This window comes from Hermetia illucens, chromosome 2 (assembly GCF_905115235.1).
Source record: "Hermetia illucens chromosome 2, iHerIll2.2.curated.20191125, whole genome shotgun sequence".
NCBI lineage: Eukaryota > Metazoa > Arthropoda > Insecta > Diptera > Stratiomyidae > Hermetia > Hermetia illucens.
This window is the reverse complement of record NC_051850.1, coordinates 5,753,655-5,769,923: the sequence shown is the minus strand read 5'-3', so window position 1 is coordinate 5,769,923 and position 16,269 is coordinate 5,753,655. Positions and strand designations below refer to the sequence as shown.

General features: G+C 43.2%; 1 protein-coding gene across 3 annotated transcripts in view; it reads left to right on the top strand.

The window, feature by feature from the left end:
* The window catches only part of LOC119649195 (CD151 antigen-like), a 119,808-nt gene that overhangs the window by 90,709 nt on the left and 12,830 nt on the right, over positions 1-16,269 (top strand). For all 3 annotated transcript variants that reach the window (XM_038051233.1, XM_038051232.1, XM_038051231.1), the window contains one exon: positions 1,132-1,323. In XM_038051233.1, the coding sequence (XP_037907161.1) occupies positions 1,132-1,323 (192 nt within the window). The remainder of the gene's footprint in view (positions 1-1,131; positions 1,324-16,269) is intronic.

Sequence of the window (16,269 nt, the reverse complement as noted above, 5' to 3'; positions counted from 1 at the left end):
TTCCTCCCGCTTCTGAGACTTGTTCTGCTGCGTGGTGTACTTCCAAGAGAGTCTGTATAGACTTAACCCTGGAGTTCGTGAAAGTACCATCTGGTTTTCGAAGACAGTCCAACCTGGCCGACTCATCCTTATTAAGGACTCTACACAGGCTGGAAGTCATACATTATGTAACACTATAACATTAAAAGTACGCTTAAGACACTCCGTGTCCGTTCACGGATTTAATTAAATTGTAACTAACTTCACCATAATGATCCAGTTTGAAATATCCGAAATGATTTTATGTGTTCAGCTCCCTATTTTTGTGAATCGTCCCCCCGCCGTACGGTATGGAAGGAAAAAGGAAAATCCCTGCATTTCCGAAAGAGGGGGGGGGGGGGTATTTTAATATCATTATAATAAATTTTGAATTTTGAACCTTACCTCCGAATGGAGAAGAGATGAAGAGAGTCGGAAGATCCTTGACTTTCACTTCGTTAAAACCCCGTGGTTATATGGCTCCTTGGGAAATTATGAAAATAGCCCACTTTGATAGGTTATAATTTTTAGGGAGGTGGCCGCCAGGAATTTTTGATTAAATTGAAGGGGAACATTCCTCCCCCACTCTCCCCTTCATCCTCCGATTTCAACTCCTGGCGCACCCAATACTTTTATTAATGATATAAAAATAATTCCACTTTGAGCCCCCTTAATTTTCAAAGCGGGGAGAGCGACCACCTCAATTATTTAATGCATTCTCCTCCGCACTCTTCCCATCGGTCCTGGAGGTGGTGTTAAAAGCTCAATCTTTAGTCTTATTTCATCTGCTGTCCCTTACAAAAAGAGGGCAATTCTCATTTGCTATTACTTAAATTTTTATCAGATAAGATTCAGATATTAATCTTGGACAATGAGTTGGGCTACAAAAACCTTAGACTTTAGCACTACCCTCAAAATTTCAAAAGAAAAATCATTTCCCACGTAAAACTGCAAACAATCAAACATTTTTTGGGTTCATCGATCTTTCATGAAAAAAAAGATACAAAATAAATATCTTTATCAGTTCTTATCGCCCCAAACATTATTAGCTTAAGTGTTTGTACCTGTGCAAGTGCAATATCCTAATCTAATTTTTTCTATTCTTGATTTTAGGTATCGGGCGTAACGGTTTTAGGTGTAGCCGTTTGGACAATTCTATGGAAGCACGACTACGTCTGTTTGTTAACGAATCTAACATATCTAGTCGGAACGTATGCATTCGCAATAGCTGGAATTTTGGCGATTATTGGATATCTATTGGCCTGTTGTGGGATGTTCTACGAAAATCGTGTGTTAATATTATGTGTAAGTAGATTTTTTGATAATTTTCTGTGAAATTTTTTAAGGAGCTAAATCTAAACCGGCGATAAGATACCTGAAAGCTTTTGAATCATTTCTGGTTTCAAAAATTAATCGAAATAGAAAAAATGAACATGTGAGTGTAGATACCTACTGAAGACTGAAAACGCACCCTTCATAACAAGTCCGAAAAGTAGAAAGAAAGATTGTTAACAGTTTCGTCTTAAAGTACTGACGGTTTTAAGTTCTATATAATTTGCAGCCTTGTCGTGTTTTCCGATTCTATGAAAAGGAGCGATTTCCACCTGGTACCAGTTTCAGTTACGCTTCTCCCAGGGCAGAGGTGAGGCAGCGTCTGATGAGCTGCCTCTTTTTGAGTACTTGGTTGCTGTGTGCAAACCGAGGGTCCGTGGACCAAAAAAGTGAAAGGAAGTTGTGGACTTAGGATCCCTCACATCCCAAACAAAAAATCGTAGAAGATGCTATGAGTACGATTTTTTTCAAAGGTTGGAATCTTCAAAAGATTGATCCCAGCGTTCACATACCCTGACAGTGTGGTGTTTTTGCCTACTAAACCAACAACTCACTAAGCTATGACTAAAGTTTTCTTTCTCCAGTAGCTTCCTTTGCCTATTTCTGCTTTGCATTTGTGACCAACCCCAACCCCTTTGCTGTGAAGTTGGCTGTTTCCCAGAAGATTTAATCCTTAAACAGTTTACCCTTCCTTAGAGCCAGTCATTAATCTCGACCCTTTTCAGTCGTCCCCATAGATACAACCTTCGCATTGAAATCACACGCTATCATTTCGGGGTTTCGACTTCTTGCATCCGAGGTGAGCATCCCTAGCATACCCTCGAATTCTGCTATCGTCACACTAGGTAGAGTATAGCAACTATTTATGTAGATGCCAGGTTTTTTTGTTGTAATGAATCCTACCTCTGGAAACGCCTTCAATTTTTGGATGACTTGGCTTGGCGCGCCCATATTGCCGTCTTGCTGGTAACATCTGCAGTCCAGACACCGCTCTTATTGTTACAATAAGTTTCGTTGGTTTTGGCGACTTGGACCCCCTTCTCATAGATGGTCTGTGAGAGTAGGTCTTCATTTCTTCATTGCATCCAGGGCTTTCCTATAAACTGGGCATCTTCTGCTGCCTGGAACGTGCCGACAGTCGACGCCCCTTTACCCCTTACAAAACATTCATTTAGGGTCAGCCTTGCATCCCTTGAATATATGGCTTTCTTCTCCAGATTTTCTGCACCTTTTTGGAATTTGAGCGACTAAGGGACACCTGCTCTATAAGTCGGCAAACGACCAAACCTATTTTTGCTTTACCAGTTGCCAGCAGTTTTCACGATGCTGAAGTCGGTAAGCTTATAGTGCTATTTGAGTGGCTCAATTTGTGTTTCTAAGTTCTCTGATTGCGGACTTGTGCAAGCCGGGCAGTCCAAACTATTTTTCTAGATTTTCTTGGTAGTGAATTATGTCTTTGCATTGTATCGTAATCTCCTCCCCCTAAAGACTTCTCCACCTCGCCAAGGAAATTTTCAGCCATCTTTCCAGGAGATTTCATCAGCCCTAGCATCAAATGTCTGATCCGGATGACGCTTTTTCGAAGGTCCATCAGTTCCGGATAGGATTTGACCTTCCTGACAATATCAGCGTATGTCATAGCTCCTTTTTAAGGTTTTGTGTGAAACAAAACCTTATTAGAATCGAGACGGTGTCTGTCTGTCCGTCTGTCCGTCTGTCTGTCTGTCTGTCTGTCTGTCTGTCTGTCACACCCGATTTATTCGGAAACGGCTAAACCGATTGTCACAAAAATTGGTGAGAGTATGTAATCTGGTGATCCCTTTACATGCAGCAAGTGGCGCCATCTTGTGTTAAGTTTAAGGGGGGGCTCCCCGTACATGTGAATGGAGGGTGCAAATTTTTTTTTCACAGAATGTAGCCATGTAGGGTATCAAATGAAAGGTCTCAATCAGTACTTTTCGAATCTGGTTCAATATTTGATATTAGATGAAACATAGGGGAGTGAGGGTTCAAAATATGACCCACAAAAAGTGTAACAGGTCTCGTTCTCAGAACCTATCCAACCGAAAAATCTGAAAAAAATCACAGTGGTGCATCTCTACGAAATCTAGGCCTCAAAATATATCCGGTTCCGATATCTGCACAAATAAAGTTAATAATAGTATATTTCCACATTTTAGAAATTTACCCGGCATCCCCCCTTATGTTCATCCCAGAAGTACAAAATTTGGCATGCCTATAACGAAGAATATAATGCACGGTTTGATCAAGTTTGAAGAAAATCCAATTATTATTAACAAAGTTATAGGGGGTGAAACTTTACAATTTTTCGTGAATTTCGTGCACTCTACAACTTGCATGACGTCATCATCACATATCAATTCGTCAATACTACAACGAAATGAGTTCTTATGAATTGGGTCGCAGAGAATTATTTTGTTTTAGTTTTTTTAGTTATTTGTCAGCCAGACATGTGTGTCTGTAGGTATATAATATATGCGTGCTAATGAACTTTGCGGGTAGTGCCTAATTCAAATAGATATAAGAAGTAAATCGGAAATATGGGTACGATCAATTTATATACGTGCATATATATGTACAGTATTCGGTAATAGGCAGTTTGTTTAGGTTGAGCGTGATATCTATGGCTGCAATATGTACGTATGTCTCGTAGTTTGGAAAAATATGAAGGATTATGTTGGATTTGTAGCTATATACGGACAGAAAAATGTGCGTTGAAGTTTCTTCCATAAGATGAACACAAAACCTTTATACCCGAAGCGCGAGCTTCCGGTATTCCGACTTGTTTAGAGATGGTGATCAATTGGGACCGAAATCTTCTTTTAAGTGAACTCCGGCTATCTGAATCTCTGTCTATCTATCTGCCTTTTTTTTTTGACTGGGGAGAATCTATCATTGATACGCGGATGCCGATCTCTTACTGCCTAAAAATAAATTAATTTTACTTTACGTGGTGTTAATATTAGTAGCTTCTCTTTTAGGGTTTGACTTTTAGAACTACCACCATCCACGCTCTATCAAATTCCACCATGCACCTTACCAGACTTCCCACCGTTAAACAGGACCTTAGCTCAGTCTCTCAATTTCTCCTTGAGGTTTCAAATCTGGGGTAGGTGAAGAAAATGTATTCTGTGCCTTCACACCTAGGACCTCCCAGCCGAACCCGTAGTGATACTTCGGGTACCTACCGTGTCCGCTTAAGAAATAAGTCAAATCATAATTCATCTCACTGTGGTTCTGTTCAGGATAAGTCTGTGTGTTCATCGACCATTCTTCGCCTGGTTCCATGTAACAGCTAATGACCTCATTCGCTTAGCCTTTTCATTTAGCCTCACTTCCTGCTGCTTATACAAGGAACCTGCTTCATCGGCTAAAATATCCACTGGGATCTTTCCTGAAATTACCCATGCTGCCTCATAAGATGTTGCCCGGTCGGCGCAGCATGTTATGAACCGATCTGCTAGCCTTTCTTGTCCTTTTAGGTCCTTGTTCCCTTCATCAGTGCTAACAAGATTTGTTAGCAAACTTTCACCTCTTCCTGAAGTTATCTAAAAAGAGTACGAGATGTTTACAAAATAGAAACAAAATTGAAAATGCGCCGAAATGACAACCTCTCAATAAAATCCCGCGATTTCGTTACACTTCCTTCACTTCCAAGTGTGAAAGAACAGCATAACTGTCAAACTACACTCACTAGTAAGTCCGAAATCTGAATCTTCTTCACCAACAGCCAAAAATGATCTCCTATACCCATCAGCTGTCTCTTGATCAGCTGGTCCTCCTAAACCTGGCCTTGAACTTCGAGAGTTCGTGTTACCAGCAATATACGCAGTAACGTTGACGGATGCGGAAGGTCATTCCCCTCTGTCACAATCAATTCGCCCGAATGCTTTCAATAATGTGCAGCGTAATTTAAGATAATTGCATACTATAGAATGCATGCCATCTCCGACAGCCTGGCCTCAACACTTGTCCACACCTCCGGCGCTAATTTGCACTAGCGAAATTACCGTCTGTCAGGCGTTTGCTGTTGTATTCCTCAACAATCGCCTGGTATTTAACGAGGTCTTTTTCATCCCGCTCGTGGATAGTACCGGCCTTCTTATTCTTAGCAATCTTGCTGCATGGCTTCTAGTACTGGCTTTTGAGTAGGACACCAGTGAATCTTCGCTTTTTAAACGGTGTCCGGTTACCTACGTTCTTGTCGGTCTTTACTTTTGAGGGATTCCCCGACGTCGAGGATTTCGGGTTAGGAGTAATATGTCTGGTACTCGCTACATCCAGCCTGACGACAGTGAATTCCAGACTGGAAACCACCAGCCCATCTGCCACCTCGCTCCAGGAGGTCCCTGCGGTTCGTTTCAGCACAGCGGTATTACGGCTGGCACCGAGTGTGCTACTCTCGGAGGCTGTCTCCTGGCTGGATGCCAGCAACTCGCCTGGCGCCTGGCATCATCACCTCTTCTTCTATCGTCGGTTTATTTGTTTTGTGTTGATTGTTTATTATTTGATCAAATTAATCCCGAAAAAAGTGAATGAAAACCTGCTCTCGTCGCGAAGCCACGGCCACTGCAATGGATTGGTGTCGCCATACAAAACCCACCCATCCGCTTCAATAGCTTTGACTTCAAATGAAGGTTTATCCGTTGCTAACCGAGCCTTCTTTGTTACGTTTTTGGTCGAAGAGTTGGGATCATCAGAGGACCGTTGCCGCTTCGGTTGATCCTTAGTCATAGGTGTCTTGGATGATCCTTTCTTCTCTACTTTGGGACAGCTAGTGGATTTGATTTATCCAAAGACGGCTTGCCCGGGGACATTGTGTTCTCAAAAGGCGGTTTACCTGTGGGCAAGGCCCTAGCAGGTGGGGCCAATTGGAGTCCGACGTTAGTAGTAAAAAACTAAGCTGTATCATGAGTTCCTCTAGCCTATTCAGCTATTCCCCGAAGTTCCCTATTTCCCTTTTCCTGAGACATTTTCACTACATTGGGATGGGAAAGAGGGATTTCCCTGAGACTGGAGTTTTCTCGTGGGCCTGGAATAGAAATTTCAGTGAAAAAAGGAAATTTTCAGCCCTGTTTCCCCACATTATTTTCACGTAGGGCCCAGATTTTCTCTCTTCAGTCCTGTAGCTATACTTTGGGGTTTGTTGCTAATTGATGGTGATGTTCTTGTAGTTCTCTGTAGGACCGATCTCTTCGGAAAGTAGATTGTCCAGTCCAACTGCTTTGCCATATGTTCATTGTATATGGGGGGATGCAATTATACCTCTTGCCAGGTTCAGCGGTCTCTGGGTGCGCTACAGTCCGAGGAAATATAATGAGTAATAGAATTGTGGTATACGAAACGCAGATACTTTTCTATATTATGAATAAGATTTCGACTTCAAGGATATGAATATTTCAGAAATAAATTAATTCCATAGAAGGAGCTCATAATATTTGTACAACCTTAACCTAGTCCGCCATCTTCACCGCAAATGTTTACACTTCAAAACCTCTCAGCAAACCATACTTCCATTTTCGGCAACAAGTTCCAAGTCTTCCCAAGAAAACCACCAGACGTTTCCATATGTGATTTGTGTTTATTGCAGCCCGTTCGGCAACAAAGTAATCGATAAAAATGCGCCAGATCTCTACTTGGAATTGAATCTTTCTCACCATTCACTTATCTGAAATTGATCAGAACAGAAATGTTCCGTTGGCTATTTTTATTTTCCCACCCACTTAACCGTATTGTTGTCCAACAATAAATATTGTTAAGATCTTTTGCTCCCCCTCAATCCTGGCTGCACTAGTTCTTTTACCATTTCTAATTTAAGCAAGTGAGGATCGGCTGCGTGGCTGATCCGTGAGCAAACCGTCCAAAAAGTCAACTATTGATCCAAGCGAAGAATGGAATGATCTGATCTTGTCTTTGGGAAAGATTCAATGTCGTGGGTAGATATTAAGATATTGGTACCAGATACAGATGCAGATTGAGCCGCTTCCAATATGGGAGAGCCAGGTAAGTACCTCTTTCCTGATGATCACTACACCATGTCTTCGGCGACAATTAGTCTGTGCGTTCAGGTTTTATTGTACCGTGTAATGCCGACCTGTGGTGGTATCTTTTAATGCATAGATTGCGGCTACGTCTTTCGAATTACCTTTGTAAAAATCACTTATTCATTCGGGGCTCAAATTGAAGGACCAAAACGACTTAACCATTATATGAGCCCTTCTGCTCATAAAAATGGAAAAGGATAGTAACTCCTGCAGAGCTATTATGTCATTGCAACCATTCTTTAGTAGGGCAGATATCTACTGTAGTAATGAGTATTAAGTACTTTAACATAAAGGAGACGATGTCCTCAAGAGATACTTTTGAAAAAGGACCCCGATACAGAATTGACAGGAAGCTCACCCTAATATCAGTTTGGAGTCAGCCCCATATTTAGTGAAACCTCAACTCGTAGTAATTCTGAAATATCTTAAATTTCCCGGCATCTACTGTGTTAAACGTAACCCACGCTGCAGCCTGACTCTTCCAGATCTACTGTGCCGCAAAATATTCCATGTAAATCGATGTCTTCTACCTGCACCGGTGAACGAAATCTTCGAGGAAAAAAAATCAAAAACGTGACTTGATACAATAGAATTGCGTTTGTTTCTTCTTCTCATGCTCGATAAGAATCCATAAGCGGAACTATCTTTTTTTTCCTGAAGGTATCCGTCTATTATTCTTCCTATGACAATTCAATTGGGTTTTTCAGATGACTTGGAAAGGGCTTGACATTGTGTTGAGTCACGTTAACTAGCAATTTGTCAAGATATTTGATTTTTCAGAGCAGGTCCAGACCATGGGAGAGATCTGAATGATAGTGTAAGCATTTAAGATTTTTGGTAACTGTAAACGAAGATATTAGAGATTTTGCTAGATAAATATATGTTATATGGAGACGTGATCGGAAATAGGAGAGCTAATTATTTACAGAGAAAATATTCTCATGGAGCAAGTAAAGCTCATTTTTCTCTAAATCGCAAGGTCCGAAAAATCTTATCTATATCTCTGTTAAGATTTCCTACTCACGTTTCATTATTATTCCATATTTCAAGACCTAAAGATCTTAAAAATTCCAAATGCATAACCCATCTGAGCTAATAAATAATAATACATGAAGAACCGTCGACATGCTATGCGCGATGCTATTCACCCCTTACTGGAACATATCCACAGCCACGCGCTATCATTCATGGCTTGCTAAAATGATCTTCAGTTCCTTCCAGAACTTTCTGAGATACTTGAACTTCACCTCTCCCGTTTTGAGCCATGTGCTCCTGGAGTGAGCCACTGGTTGGGGAATGTTGGTGCTGATGACCCGTCGGACTAAAACCCTCGATTATCTTGGTGTTTATATTCAGTTAGACTGTACTAGCGTCTTCTTCAAAATCCAGCGCCATTTCACCAAAACCCATGACTCGATGAGAAAACAAATAGATGTAATTAGCGAACTCTAGGTGTTTGGGGCGGACTCCGACTTCGAATTCCTGTAAGAATTTACCTCTATGCGAGAAAAGAGTATTTTTATTGGGAGCCAATGCCCATCAATATTCTCAGGCAGATTATTAAAGGTATCTCCCGTCGGATGTGCAATATAGCTCTTCCCGTCGACCATATAAATAATCGATGTTGAATTTGGGGGGGTCGAAACTCTTTCCCTCTTTTTCGTCTGAAGGATGCCTTGAGAGTAACGTGCCACTCAGCTCCACGTGTCCCCACTCTGCAGCATGATCTCAATTATAGTACCCGGAGACATTTGGCACCCTTCCATCGACAGGCGATAGAAATGGCGCTCTCATCTTCTGCATGAAAAAGGATGTGACGGGCATGATTCAGCATACCCTTGTTGTAAACTCAATCGGACGACCATAATTTCCTTTTGTACGCCGGTAAAACTGAAAATCGGCCATCTTGGGAGAGTGAATTCCACTGCATGGCATAGCCCGCAATACAATTGTCGCCCTTCCTTAATGTGTGGCCTACCCACTGTCACTTCCATCTTCCTATCACATCGAATACGATTGCCAAGCCTGTGCGCCAAAAAAGTTGTTCGTTTAAGATAGTGTCAGGCCAGCGTACTCCGATGATGTAGTACGATGCAGGCAGGTATTGACGAAAGCTTAGAACTTTTGGGTCCATCAATCTTTCAAGATGTTCTTTGATGATTATTTTAACTATTATCTTTGCTACAGTAGGGAGCACGCCGATACCCCTCCAATTGTCGCACTCAACACGCACCCTTTTCGAATTCGCAAGATTTCCGTACGAGTGGAAGTAGCAGGCGGCTTTACTCCGTTTGAGTACGTTGATGGCCGAAATAATTTCCCTTCTGCTAGGAGGAACAATCCACACGGTGACTAGCTTTTCATCCACAAGAGGAGGAGCCTCATTGGATGTAATTACGAACCCTGGTGGAGTGTTCTTTCCACATCTTCAGTTGTTCATCATCGTGGATGAGAAGTCGACCGTTAGCGTCCTTCACAGCACCGTCGAAAGATTTTGGACCAAATGCAAGCTCTTTCGTGATGTGGTATACAGTTCAGAAATCATTACGATCTGTGACATCTTCCGCTTCCCTGACCAGCGCAATAGCAAATTCTCTTTTGTCGCGGCGTACATTACGCTGAATTTCTCGGGAGTTCGAGCGTGTCATGCTCGCCATCGCGTACAGCGATTAGTAGAACGTTTAACTTCTTCCGTTCATCGATCCGCTTCCACGACCCAGCAGTCAGCCAGATCTTATGACCTCCTTTCGGAATGTCGCCGATGACCTGTGCACCACTCGAGAAAAGATCATTTTTGATGGTTTCCAATGTTCATCAATATTCTCAGGCGGGTTTTTCGGTAGATTTACCGTCCGATCAGCAAGATAACTTTCCCCCTCCCTGTCGAGTGACATCTGAGTCGTACAAGCGGTCGATGTTGACCCTGTGAGAAGTGGCTGCCGCAATACGTAGGCAATCATCAGATGGTGATCTCTTTCGAGGCCGATCTCAGCGACTCTCTTGTTACTTCTAAATCTACTACTGATCGCGAAACGGTCGATCTGATTCCTCTTTACAGCGTCGGTCAGTTGATTCTGTGCTCAAACAGTGTGCCACCAATGATGAGGCGGTGGAGGTTGCAGAAATCCACGAACCAGCTACCATTACCGTTGCGGTCCCCAAAGCCATGCTTCCCCATCACATGTCCAAGCAAGGTGTTGTCAGATCCCATCTTGACATCCAAATCACCCATCACGACCACAATGTAGCAGTTAGAAATCTGTCCGTAACCGGCTCCCAGGTCAAGAGAACGCTCCTTGCGGAAAAGTAACTCGACACCGGATTCGCGTCCACTACCATTTGACTTTCCAGAGCACAAGAGCACATTGTCGCAAGAGGAAGAGGAGTACTGTCCAGAGTCCCACCATCTTACTTTGCTTAGGCCCAAAATATCCAGTTTATATAGCTCGAATTCTCGCTTAAGAAAGCGCTAGCTGTAGAAAGCGAGCATCCTGAGGGTCTTCGCTACCGTTTTTGAGGAGCGTGCAAACATTCCAGAAACCAATCATAGTCCGTTTTCGATAGCCAAAGGTCGTTACCTTGAGGTCAGCCCCTATCCGAGGCGTTGTTGATTTCTATCCCGTTTAGTCGCTTCCTACGACAAGCAGGCTTTAAGTGTATTCTCAAACCCCAACTCACAAGGGACGTGTCTACCATGATGCCAAGGTATTTCACCGTCCACTTCGGCCCGACAATGATGAGGGGTTTCAAGAGTCCAAACCAAAGATAACTTAATGAGTCTAACCTGCTCTCCCGATTTTCCCGATGTTGCACCTGGTAGGCATTTTCCAGACATCAGAACATTGGGAGAAGCCGTTTGTTACTTCGAAGAAAATCAACTGGTGATGGCATTCGAGAGTTCTGGTATTAAAGTTTCCTCCAACATGCATTCTTCTTCCTCTGTTTCAAATGTCCTCCATCCTCCAAGGCATTATACACTTTATTTTTATTTTATTTTAATATTATTAATTATTTAAATTATTTTTTTTTATTAATCTTTATTAAGTTAATTAATCAATTACGTTGAATAGAGAGGAAAGACCTCTCTCCTCCGACTGCTGCAATTCAAAATGAACGCGCCCTGGTCGCGTTTTCTTTCTGAACGAAGGGCTTTAGTCGAGCCAGGAAGACCCATTTGACCTTACCCTCGACGTTGGGGCTATAATAATGTCGGCCTCGCTCGAGGACAACGAAGGAGCCCTCATAAGGTCGCTGCGGCGGCTTCCGAGAAGCGTCCGGACGTGTGTACTGGATTCGGGATCCCTGAGCACGTCAGCCACGGTTTTCGCGTGGTTAGTGGTGACATTAGCGTTGGCATTGAGTCCTTATAGCGGCCTTCAACGTCCTGTGCCATCTTTCGAGCACCTCATTGGATTGCGGGTAGTCCGACGGCGTTTAAAGCCGAGAAGTTTGCTTAATTCTGAGAAAAGTGAGGACTCAAAACTGCATTATCGATGATTGTGCGACTGTCGAAAAATCGATGGTGCGTCATTGGTGCTGTAGTTCCGTTGTTCGGGATTGAGCTGTTTAGAAAAGAAGCTCAACGATTGCCAAATTTAATTCACTTTTTGATGAAGAGCAACATCTACGGCAACGTCTGAGGCATTGACGAATATGGCTAGGAGTGCATCTTGCTGACCGAATGCGAGAAGTGTAGCATTCACCAGCTGTTACTTGGTGGTCTCAAACGCCCGGACAGCCTCTGGGAACCATACAATCAGACGGGAGTCTTTGGTTTTCGGTCGGATCGGATCGATTGATGATGGCTGGCCTTGGGCAAGAAACGACGATATAAGTTTAATATACCCAAAAACCTTCTCAAATCCTTAACAGTTTTTGGGAGCGGAAACCTCGAAATAGCTTGTGCCTTGACTGGGTCTGGTTGGATGCTTTCAGGGGTAATTAGGTGGCCGAGGAATCTCGCCTGCGATTGCAAAAATTTGCCTTTCTCAACATTAAGAACCAGACCAGCCTCAAGGAGATGTTGAAAAATGCACTCGAGGTGTTGTCTTCGGGAGCTACCGGGATCTGATTGTATTCCTTGACTACGTCCAAGGCCGAGAAAGTACGACAGTTTGCGATAGAAGTAGCGATCTGGAACAGTTTCAGCATATTAACGTCTTTAGTCGCCACAAGCTCTCCATTCGTCGTTGGATTTAAGGGTCATGTGATGTGCGAGGACCAACAACTGTCTGAAGGTCCGCAAATACCCTTCTCCCTTCTTAAGAAATTTATTCGAATTCTTTCCGCGCAACTGCGAGCTTCTGCAGTGGCAATTGACGCACCTTAGAGAAAAATGTAGAGCCAGTAGTGTTGACGTGGTGCTGAGCATTATGCTTAACGAGCTCAGAAAGACTACGCTCGGTTATGATGTTGCGGTATTTTTGAAGAAGTCCTCGAATACATGCGAAGTTGTGGGGTCCGTGAGGGACCTATTATGAATCCTCCCCACGAGCAAACCAAAGTGACATAGGAACCCCGCGCCTAAGATGGGTATACTGATGTCCGCGATTATGAAGTGTCAACAAAACGCTCGTCAAAGTCAAAGTGCAGATCAACGAAGAATTCGGTATTAAATTGTTATACCGGGATGCGGGAAGAACCGAGAGTTCAGCGCCTGTAACGACCAGGTAGTTGCGCCGGCTCGGGGGTTCGTAGATTCGGAGGCGACATGGTGGTGCATTTCGGGTAGCAGTCGCCAAGTCTGATTTATTTGGTGAGCAACTGCAGGGGCTGGTACTTTCCTTGTTTTTTTCAGCAAACCTGGCTTGAGTTATCGCGAGACACCTCACCAACCATGAATTTTGTCTGCGATGACGGCCAACGTATCCAGAGACCCTGAATCCTCACATTCCAGGATGGGCTGTGTGCTCTCCTTTGCAGCGACAAAGATTGTAGCAGATCGTTACCGACTTTGTCTGTCAGTAAGCGGTTAAGTTTCGCTGTCTCACTCATTGACAGACGCTCACACTTGCGCGCATGTGAGGACACATGGGCATTGCGCAGGTGGAATGATCATGGTTCTCTCGAACCTTAGATCTCATTCCCTGGATAGCCCTACTGGACTACTGGAGAAAATTTTGGTTGATACATGAAAATGCGCGAAATTTTTCACGCGCAAGGGATCGAAAAACGCCGCGAGCAATACGCCCGGAGGCGAAACTTCCGAGTGTAGTCTTTTTAAGCGCAGACTAGTATGTTCCCATTTCTTTTAAATGTCGTCTGAGTCACAAGTGGTCGATCCATACTTTCACAAAAATTCTAGTGCTTTTGAATTCAGAAAACCACACCGTAAATTTCCCACCAAATTTAACTGTGGTAACCCTATAGTTCAAAACATTTAGTTCTCACCGCTGCTGATAACAAGGCGCTACAATCATAATTCTGTTGTTTTTCCAATAAGGATTTCAGCTGCCATCTTGGTTGCTTCTAAGTCTTTCCAATCTTGATGTTCATACTTCGCACTTTAGTTGTTATTTTTCATACTCGTTTTAATAAATCTTGATTTCTCTATTGTGGATCTCGATCTTACCAAATACCATCCGCCACATAACAGCCAGTATTTATCACATTTCGGAAAGGGCTTACTTCACTTCCATTGAACCTTAAATCCAAACACATGCCCAAAATTGAAGAAAATCAATTCCCTGCCCAAATCAAACATTCTCAAAAACTGTCCCCATCAAGTACCCGTCATAAACTTACTAAACACTTCACATTCCCCGGGCGGCAGATTCAATTTTCCATCGATCGATAAGACAAATTTTTATGTCCCACCATATTGAAAAATTACAAAAGCATTGAAAATCCAATATTGACTCAATAAATTTTTGTCTAGCTTTCCTGACGCTTATTCACGGAGCTGGGCCTATTGATTCTCTAAAATTCGTCCAATTTTTATGGAGTGTTTACTATCTCATCACCAAAATATATGATCGATTTGCTAAGAGCCCCGGACCTCCATTGAGCCCTTCCTGCATGCGGGGAACAACTCCGCTTCGTCACACTTCCCTTATCAGTTGCGTAGGCCTCACGACACTGCTCCGTCTTTTCATTACCATCGCGCGATCACTTTATTAAGTTACTATCGAAAGTGAGGCAGATATGATGGAAAGAATGTTAAATGGTAAATAAGCGTTAATATCAATATTGGAGGGTTATAGTAGAGCGGGAAAGTGTTTGGCTGCGGCTAGATTGGCGAAGCTAGAAGGCATGTCCTGCTTTGATGATCAAGTTTAATCAGTTGATCCGTAGTTTGATCAGACCAAACTCAGGGGACGGGGGAACTTGGATTCGATGAACAACTTCGATACATCGGAAATAGTTGAGAAGTTTTTCCAAAGACTCTGCCCATCCACTGTCCAAGCGCCTTTGATCATCTTCCACACGTTTTTATTGATGATCGTAAACGTGATCGTGTCCATTTCAGGGCTAAGTCCGGGGAATTTGTCTGTGCGTCCGTTAGACCTATGCCGACTCCTTATCATCGAAGTGTCTCCACTAATCTCAGTACTCCTCACACTAATGTGATCTGATCGCTATCATACTAGTTCTTCCGGTTTCTCATTAAACCGGGAATTCTTCATTTGATCACACACAACAATGAATTAATACGATGCGATGGCATCTTAACAAGATTGAAATTCCATTGGACACCGTCACAGGGAAATAATTATGTAAAACCGTTTGGGGGACGAATTAAGACGCTGATCTGATTCCTAATTCTAATTGTCTTCCCACACTTTGGGACGCTCAGCGAGAAACATCTATAAAATGTCGTTGGGTATCTTAGGCATGACCAAAGTGGGTATAACGCAAAACCTCATTTGAATGTCCGGAGCACGCACTATGTGCGTACCAAACATGGAAATGTTTGAAAACAAACTAATTAATTCAGTTGATGTTGTCGAATGTCATGGCTGCGACTCTTCTCCATGGAGCCGGTGATTTAATGGCGACACCGCAACCTTGTGTACAAGTTGTAATGGAAATTCATGGGAAAACAAGACAATATTAACTGAATTTCGGTGGCCTTCCAGAAAGGAAATTCCTAGGTAAATCAAACGCTTCATTAGTTATGTTCAAACATAGTTTGGAGCCCGTTTAGAATCCGTGAATGCCAGCATTTTGCATGGTTACGTTTACCGAATTGGTCATGGAGGTTAACCTTCGTCTAACTTTTCCACTGCAAATCTTATAATTAACGCAATATCCACGGTAATAGGAAAGATTGCGTTACTGCAGTTATATTATACTCTATTTGTCGTGGTGAGGGAGCTCAGGAAGGAAGATCCTCCAGGAAACGGGAGGTGACACCTGGAGCCAAGCGGTAATCAAAACCCCAAGCCAAGGTGTGACTACCGTGCCGGGGGCTGAATGGTCACAGAGGTTAAGCTGGTGCCGTAAACGGTGAACTCTGGGTACCAGGCGACCCCCAGTTTCAACTAGCCTTGTCTCGGCAAAAAGGAACTCCGCCGAGATCGACTTACTTCCCTCGATAAAATTGAGGCCATGGCAGCCAATTATGAAAAAACAAAAAAACAAAAACAAACACGATTAAACCTCGATCGTAACGATCCAACCCCAAATGAAGGGGCAACCCCAAGCTCATCGATGGAGAACCTGAGTCCAGACTCAGATTCCCAACTTACTCAGGTGGGAACCAATTCAATTGGGACCCAGTCCTTAACGGACGAGCCGAAGCAGGACCCTTCTGTCAGCACTCGGGTAAACCGTCTCCGGACAACGGACAACCCAAGAGCTATGCCAAGGTTGAGGGGAAAGAAGCATTCGGGGCACCTGCGGCTAAGGGGAA